We start from the raw sequence: 8,048 nt of genomic DNA, 5'->3' as shown, positions 1-8,048 counted from the left end.
AGTCGTACTTCGTCGGATCCGAAGAGATGCGCGAGCTATTTTAGCCGGCAATTTATACTGCATCCTCCGGCCGACAGATCCAAACGTTGTGCCACCAGACGGCTGCACAAACTGCCATACAACAGTGCACCGCTTACTTTCACCAGCAACGAGGTTCAGGGGGCCATCAAACATATGAAACTATCTAAAGCCATTGGCCCTGACGGACTAAACATGCTAATGTTAAAAAAGCTGGGTCCATTGGAAGTAGAATTCCTTACCAAGGTCTTCAACCTGTCTATGGCCACTCTCATCATTCCTGATAAGTGGGAAACCCGCCAACCTAGGGGAGTCTTATCGTCCGATAACTCTCCTTTCCCCAGTAGTGAAGACGCTTGAAGCCCTTCTACTCCCACTCCTCACAGAACATCTGACTCCGGCCCCACACCAGCATGGTTTCCGAAGAGTGCACAGCACCACCACGGCACTCACCGTCATAAACACCCAGGTAAACCGTGTACTAAACCAAAACCGCCCCTGCGAGAGGACTGTCCTGGTAGCATTTCACCTACAAAAGGCTTTCGATACAGTCAGCCACGCCCCGCTACTAGATGACATTTTACAGTCGACGCTCCCGCCAGGGCTGAAGAGGTGGACCGCGAACTACCTGAGTGGTCGTCACTCGTCGGTGATATTTCGAGACCAAACTTCAAAATAGAGAAAAATAAAGGAAGGATTACCGCAGGGTGGTGTCCTTTCACCCTTGCCTTCTTAATTTCTATATTTCGAAACTCCCCCAGCCACCAGAGGGAGTCTCACTGGTCTCATACGCCGACGACTGCACAATAATGGCGTCGGGCAATGACATTGATGGCCTATGCACCAAAGTAAACGACTACCTCGCCCGCCTTTCTCGCTTCTTCACTGCGAGAAACTTAAAACTTTCTCCCACTAAATCCATGGCGACCCTTTTTACCACCTGGACAAATGAGGTCAAGCTGCAACTTCAGGTGCACGTCGATGATACCCCAATACCGACGGTAAATAACCCCAGAATATTGGGAGTCGTCTCCCTCTCTGCTCTCCTTCTTAGCGCACACAACCGCTATTGCAACGAGAGTACAGAATCGCAACAATATTTAACCTGCTACAATATCCAGAACGTAATTGTGCCAGTGTTACGCGGGTCTCACGGGGAAGCTGGAGCTCCTCATCTGCAATGAGTGGTGGTTCGACTCCAATTACGGCATCCACTGGACGGGAGCTTTTGAAGGTGGTAACAGTCTCCCGGTGAATGTCGTTGAATATCTGTGTAAACTCTGTCTGGTCCAGTAGGTGTCTGTTTGTTTTGTCCTGGATCTCGTCTGCGTAGTGTAGTAGGTGTCTCCTGACGTGCCTGAGAGGCGGCTCTGGTTCAAGCAAGTAGCACCCTAAACGGAACTGCTTGCTGAGCAGTTTTTTATGCTCCTTAACAGGTAGCATATTGACCTCGTTGTGAAGGTGTTGTATTGGGGACATCAGGAGGCAGCCCGTCCCTGTCCGAAAGGAAGTGTTTTGGCATGTTTGGAGCTTTATCCACTGCGTGCCACTGGTTCCAGGCGACCAGACAGGAACAGCATAGTTTAGAACCGGCCGGCCAATTGCCTTAAATATCGATAGCAACAATTCTTTGTTTTTGCCCCAAGTGCTGCCGCTAAGCGACTTGAGGACCTTGTTGGGATTTTGGACGTTAGTGGCAATTGCGGTTGTGTGCGCAGAGAAGGAGAGCAAACTGTCGAAGGTTACACCCAAAATTTTGGGATTATTTACCGTCGGAATTGGTGTCTCATACCTTGAAAGGCAGTTTGACCTCCTTTGTCCAGGTGGGCTAGGCAGGGCTAGTTTACAGGGACGGCAGCCCTCGGTCGGGGAAAACCCGGGTCATTCCGGTAACGTGGCTGCCATGGGAACGTGCAGGGAATGTCATTGCAGTGAGCTCCTTCTGTTGTTGTTGTTGTTGTAGCAGTATCTTCGCCCTGTCAGTGTAGTGTAATTACCGGTCGTCTTCGTCTAGCTCATCTAACGGTAGGCCCAGGAAACTGGCAGTTTCGACGGGTTGGGTCCAGAGGGAGAGAGGTGTTAGATGAGTGGGTTTGATGGGGCATGTGAAGAGGTGGTTAGTGTCGTGCGGGGTACCTTCACATGCTGGACATATGTTTAGTATGTCGGGGTCGATTCTGGATAGGTAGGAGTTTAACCTGCTACAATATCCAGAACGTAATTGTGCCAAGATTACGCGGGACTCTCGAGGAAGCTGGAGCTCTTCATCTGCGATAGGTGGTGGTTGGACTCCGATAACGGCATTCGGGGGTCGGGAGCTTAGGAAGGTGGTAAGGGTCTCCCGATGAATTTCGTTAATTGCCTGTCTGTATACTGTCTGATCCTGGAGTGGTCTGTCCGTTTTGTCCTGGATCTCGTCCACGTAATTGAGGAAGTGTCTCCTGATGTGCTTGGGGGGTGGCTCGGGCTCGAGCAGGTGTCTGCATGGGTGAGGCCTACGGTGACACCCAAGCAGAAACTGCTTGCCGAGCATTTTGTTATGCTCCTTAACCGGGAGCATGTGCGCCTCGTCGTGCAAATGTTGGATAGGGGACATCAGGAGACATCCTGTCGCGGTCCTGATGGCAGTATTCTGGCAGGTCTGAAGCTTCGTCCACTGCGTATCACTGGTTCCAGGCGACCAGACAGGCGCGGTATAGTTCAGAACCGGTCAGCCTATTGCTTTGAAAGTCGACAGCAACATTTCTTTGTCTTTGCCCCAAGTACTACCGGCAAGCGACTTGAGGACCTTGTTGCGATTCTGTACTCTCGTTGCAATAGCGGTTGTGTGCGCCGAGAAGGAGAGCAAGCTGTCAAAGGTGACTCCCAAAATTCTGGGGTTCTTTATCGTCGGTATTGGGGTATCGTCGACGTGTACCTGAAGTGGCAGCTTGACCTCCTTTGTCCAGGTGGTAAAAAGGGTCGCCGTGGATTTAGTGGGAGAAAGTTTTAAGTTTCTCGCAGTGAAGAAGCGAGAAAGGCGGGCGAGGTAGTCGTTTACTTTTGAGCATAGGCCATCAATGTCATTGCCCAACGCCATTATCGTGCAGTCGTCGGCATATGAGACCAGTGAGACTCCCTCTGGTGGCTGGGGGAGTTTCGAAACATAGAAATTGAAAAGCAAGGGTGAAAGGACACCACCCTGCGGTACTCCTTGCTTTATTTTTCTCTGTTTTGAGGTTTGGTCTCGAAATACTACCGACGAGTGACGACCACTCAGGTAGTTCGCGGTCCACCTCTTCAGCCCTGGCGGGAGCGTCGACTGTAAAATGTCATCTAGTAGCGGGGCGTGGCTGACTGTATCGAAAGCCACTACCCTAGTGGGGGCGTCGTCGTTTGCAGTGCTGAACGTCGAATCGTCTATCTGCTCTGCCAATAGCTGTCCCCTACGATCATTTGGCAGGCTTGAATGCCAAAGATCGTGATGCGCGTTAAAGTCACCTACTACCAATCGGTTTTCTCCCCTGATGAGCGCACCAATATCGGGGAGATATCCTGCCGGGCAGCAGGTGACAGGGGGTATGTAAATATTGTAAATTTCGAGCTCGGCATCGCCTGACCGGACAGCTATACCTTGACGTTCCAAGGTGCTGTCCCTGCGGTAGATGCCTTCATCAATAAGACGATACTGCACTGAATGGTGTACTATGAACACTAGGCCACCACCGTTGTCTCGCTCGCGGTCCTTTCGGTGCACATTGTAGCCGTCCCTGGTAATCAGGGGGGAGCTAGCGTGCAGTTTTGTCTCCTGGACTCTTGATTCCAAACCGACTCATGAAGTCGACTATCTCGTCAATCTTGCTCGTGAGTCCGTTGCAGTTCAGTTGCAGAAGCTTAAAGCTTCGCGGGAGTGTCGTCGTAATTCGGGGGGTGAGGGATGCGTGATGTTATCTGCGTTGGTCCTGCTGTGCGTTCCGCAAAATGGGGAGTGGCCTGATGTTGTCAGATGGCCGCGCCACGGGGGGCGGTTGCGGGTGCAGAGCTATGCAGCAGGGGCAACGTAGTCGCGTGTCCACTCACGGGTGGTGGGCAGGCCGGAGCACCTCCGAAAGTGACACCAGCCACTGCAAGAATTGCATTGGACAGTTGTCAGGTTCCGAGGTACTACGGTCTGGCACACGGAGCAGACTGTGCGGGGGACCAAGAGCTGCTGGTTTGTCCCCGCACTGGGGTAGGAGCAGGAGGGTTGTGGGTTAGAGAGGGAGTCGTGTTGCTCTTGGGGGCTCCTTACCGTTAAGGTGTTGTTAGTGGCGGCAGTGTGATGTGCCGGCACTGAGGGCAGTGTAGCCGTAGAGGCGGTGACCGCCTGTGAGCGTTAGCAACACGTGGCCACATACCTTGTGGACCACTCCCTGTGTGTCTTAAGGCCTTAGCAGGTCTTAAGATGGCACCACCCGTTGCACTGATTACACCTAACCGAGGTGGAGTTCGGGTGGAGCCGTTTGTGGCAAATGCAGCAGTAGAATACTTCAGGTCCGGGGTTGGGTTCGACGCCAGCCCGGAAGAGAAGTATTTGGAGCAAACTGGCTGCAATGAGTTGCTCCTGTGACGATAGATTTAGGGTAAAATACGGTACACTAGACAGGACTAGTATACTGGGGCGGCAGCCCTTGGTCGGGAATAAAAACCCGAGTCATTCCGGTAACGTAGAACCGGCTGCCATGGGAATGGTGAGCTCCTTCTGTTCCTACTTGCTGTGTGCGTCTTGATATTATTCCACAAATGGAGGGATCTACAGTTTTGAACCGTTTCCGAACGGCGATAGTGTTTTAGGAGGCTTTTTCATCACAAACATACTCTCGGAGGTCTGCCGTTGCCAGCGGACGAGTGACCATTACAACAACTTTTCTATTATTTGATAATTCGTGCCCGCGGTTTTGAACCTATGTATTTCCGAATGATAGCCAATCACGCGGCTGTTAACACGTTCACATGGATTGACGTGATATGAATTGACAGCAAAAAATTATGTAAGGTGCAGTTAATTTGATATTTAATTTCAAACTGAATATTATCATCGTGCTGAAAGAATTTGGGCCTCCCAACAAAAGAGGAAGGGAAACTTTGTCAAAGTTACTTACATAAAGTGATCGCAGTAAATATTTTTTTAAACGTGTTAAATTTTTTGCGAATAAATTTTTGAGCTTCAGATTGAATAATCTTCAATTTCAACTTTTTAATGTTGAGTGAAATAGGAAGTGGTTTTTACTACGATACATAAGTAAAACTCAGAATACCCTACTTGCACTTCATTATCGATAGTGCTTTGGGAGCAGCCAACTTCACTATAAATGAGACAACTTATGAATTGCTTGTCATTCCCGGTTATAACAAAGTTTGATTGCAATTTCATTGAATATTTTAATACAAATAAATATAAATTATAACAATGGAGACAATTTTGGGTATACGAGGAGATGATTTTGCCATTGTTGCTGCTGATACAACTCAGGCTCGTTCCATAGTTGTAATGAAGGAAGGTGAATAAACAAGAATTGATATTTGATCCTTCTTGTAATGAAATTACAATTCTCATTTCTGACAGATGAAATTAAAATTCACAAGATTTCCGACAGTCTTGTATTTGCTACAATGGGTGAATCTGGTGATACAGTGAAGTTTACCGAGTTCATTTCGAAAAATATTGCTCTATATAAGATGCGCAACAACTATGAGTTGTCTCCCAAGGAGGCTGCACATTTTACTCGTAAGAATCTTTCCGATTATCTGCGCAGCAGAACACCCTACCAAGTGAATATGATGATAGCGGGGTAAGAAACATTTGACTAATAGTGAATATTGCCGAAAGAATAATATATATTTTTCAGATACGACGAAAAGTCGCAGAAATCCGCTTTGTACTTCATTGACTATTTGGCTAATTCTGTTGAGGTGAAATACAGCGGGCAAGGCTACGGTGCTATGTTTTGCCAAAGTATCTTTGATAGAGAATATAAAAAGGGTTTAAACAAAGATGAAGCTTACAAAATTTTGGAACACTGTGTTAAGGAAATCCAGAAACGACTTGTAATAAATCAAAAGAATTTTAAAGTCTCTATTGTGAATAAGGATGGAGTGGCGTCAATGCCCGATATTAGAGCGAAGATAGAATGTAATTAACTTATGAACTAAGTTGATTTTGTTCTTTATACGAAATTTTAATAAAAATTAATCGATTAATTTGTGTTCTTTAAAATAAAACAAGCACTATGATTAAACGGTAATGTATTAGTCCGTAACTGTTGGTGGCCAATCTAAATCTATTTCCATTACATCAAGTGCGACAATGTCAATGGGCTGGCCAATCACTGATGCTACTGATGGTTTTGTGCGTCCGAATTCTCCATATACTAACTCTTTGATATATGTTCCAGCCTGTGTCACAACATCAAGTATTATTAGGCGTTTATTTTGTTGACAAACTGACGCTTTAAGGCTGTATACAGTTCGAGGACGTGTGTGTAGGGGTCTACGGTGTAATACTCGTATTGGCGTTTTTTGTTGAATTTCAAACCCTTGTTCTAGATTCAATTTTTTTAAAATATCTGTCGTCACAGGTCTAGAGAGTTGGCAAAGTGCACGATAACATTTTCGTTTCTGTTCTTCTCCCATTTTAATGTGGGACAAATCTTCTCGTGCCACTACTTGGAGATCGCGGACAGATATTTTTTGTGAGGCATCGATACATCCCTTCATTTGACGAGCTTGTTCAGGTGGCAAAGACACGCGAAAAGCATTCTGTATTTCCAATACGAACGGGCGGCCGGCGCCAAGGCATCGTACATCTACGTCCTCTCTACCGCTCGACATAAAATTTACTTTTTTTGTATCATCGCTGCGAAAAGAAAATCATCAAATTTAAACATATATACATTATGCATGTAGATATTTATATTAATACATATATGTTTATAAATTGGAAAAATTGCACTTGCCAAAAGTGTGGAGCTATATTACGTATAATAATCTCTTCTATACTGTCGCTCATGACTCTTTCACCATTTAATACCCATGGAGTATGTGAAAGATGCCTTGAAATCTTTCTATATCGCCCAGCTACATATGTTGAAGGACCGAGCAGCGAAATGTTATCCAATTTCAGACTTTCATTTGGTATTGAGGGTGGAACAGGAAATACTTCTTTAAACAATTCCGAACCGACTCTTAAAGGTGTATATTTTTTCTCAATCAACGAACGCGAAATTGGTTCCAACTTATGCCCTTTTTTGGGAGGATGAACCACGTTATTTAGTTTCCCTAATCGAGCTATGCCTTCTTCTTCTTGTGCATGACATAAATTTATGTTTATCATAAGGCCATTATTGATATCATAATTTTTTCTCAGACTTTCACAAATTGTTGGGTTCAAAATGAGCTTTATTGCTTCTTTCAAAGAAACATCTGGAGACCGATCCAGACTAATATCGCTGCCAAATTTGTCTAAAAGTGCGTACCACATGGACAATTGCCGTAACTGCAGAACTATTGGTATACTGATAGCAACAACAATACCGGCGCATTCATATTTTTCAATGTCGGTACATAATATTGCCTGCAGGAGCTGCTCCTTAAAACTGTTTGAAAACAGATCTAAACATGTTGGACAAACATTCTGACGTTTTTTTTTATTCGCAGGGTCAGAAGTTCCATTGGATTCATCTATAAATTCAACACTGACCTGAAATAAAAAAAAATTAAATATTACTTTCAATTTATAAATAATTCACAAATCTGTACCCGCTCAAAATATTCCTTTTGATTTTGATATTCATTGCCGCGGGCTTTAAGATAACGCAACTGGCAGAATTGACATACACCACACTCTCTGAGATAGTCAACTAGATCCTGGTTCTTCATTTTTACAATTCAACTATATTGAACACTAAGTATTTAGACGATGTAAACACAACCCACGATGTCGCAGTGCAGTACCAACCTCAAAAAGTCCAAATGTTTTAAGAACACACACTCTATTGCCGACAATGTAGCTG

At 45.6% G+C, this 8,048-nt stretch overlaps 2 protein-coding genes across 2 annotated transcripts; one reads left to right on the top strand and one right to left on the bottom strand.

The window, feature by feature from the left end:
- The first annotated feature begins 5,340 nt into the window (after nucleotides 1-5,340).
- On the top strand, nucleotides 5,341-6,237 carry LOC128865072 (probable proteasome subunit beta type-2). The gene is made up of 3 exons (XM_054105021.1): nucleotides 5,341-5,537; nucleotides 5,603-5,828; nucleotides 5,886-6,237. Exons 1-3 carry the CDS (start codon nucleotides 5,447-5,449, stop codon nucleotides 6,175-6,177), a joined length of 609 nt encoding a protein of 202 aa, XP_053960996.1. The 5' UTR covers nucleotides 5,341-5,446; the 3' UTR covers nucleotides 6,178-6,237.
- On the bottom strand, nucleotides 6,195-8,044 carry LOC128865071 (putative tRNA pseudouridine synthase Pus10). The gene is made up of 3 exons (XM_054105019.1): nucleotides 7,795-8,044; nucleotides 6,993-7,735; nucleotides 6,195-6,892 (listed from the first exon to the last, which is right to left on the bottom strand). Exons 1-3 carry the CDS (start codon nucleotides 7,912-7,914, stop codon nucleotides 6,286-6,288), a joined length of 1,470 nt encoding a protein of 489 aa, XP_053960994.1. The 5' UTR covers nucleotides 7,915-8,044; the 3' UTR covers nucleotides 6,195-6,285.
- Nucleotides 8,045-8,048: the final 4 nt, after the last annotated feature.

The sequence above is a fragment of the Anastrepha ludens genome, chromosome 5 (assembly GCF_028408465.1).
Source record: "Anastrepha ludens isolate Willacy chromosome 5, idAnaLude1.1, whole genome shotgun sequence".
In the NCBI taxonomy this organism is placed as follows: domain Eukaryota; kingdom Metazoa; phylum Arthropoda; class Insecta; order Diptera; family Tephritidae; genus Anastrepha; species Anastrepha ludens.
Note: the sequence above shows the minus strand (reverse complement) of the source record. Positions and strands in the feature narration are given on the sequence as shown.

What these genes read in the sequence shown, in the direction of transcription:
- LOC128865072 (XM_054105021.1), top strand. Translation starts at nt 5,447, where the DNA reads ATGGAGACAATTTTGGGTATACGAGGAGATGATTTTGCCATTGTTGCT. An exon ending in CATAGTTGTAATGAAGGAAG is followed by an intron (nt 5,538 to 5,602) that starts GTGAATAAACAA and finishes CATTTCTGACAG; the next exon opens with ATGAAATTAAAATTCACAAG. An exon ending in GTGAATATGATGATAGCGGG is followed by an intron (nt 5,829 to 5,885) that starts GTAAGAAACATT and finishes TATATTTTTCAG; the next exon opens with ATACGACGAAAAGTCGCAGA.
- LOC128865071 (XM_054105019.1), bottom strand. Translation starts at nt 7,914, where the DNA reads ATGAAGAACCAGGATCTAGTTGACTATCTCAGAGAGTGTGGTGTATGT. An exon ending in AAAAGGAATATTTTGAGCGG is followed by an intron (nt 7,736 to 7,794) that starts GTACAGATTTGT and finishes TTTTTATTTCAG; the next exon opens with GTCAGTGTTGAATTTATAGA. An exon ending in AATATAGCTCCACACTTTTG is followed by an intron (nt 6,893 to 6,992) that starts GCAAGTGCAATT and finishes TTCTTTTCGCAG; the next exon opens with CGATGATACAAAAAAAGTAA.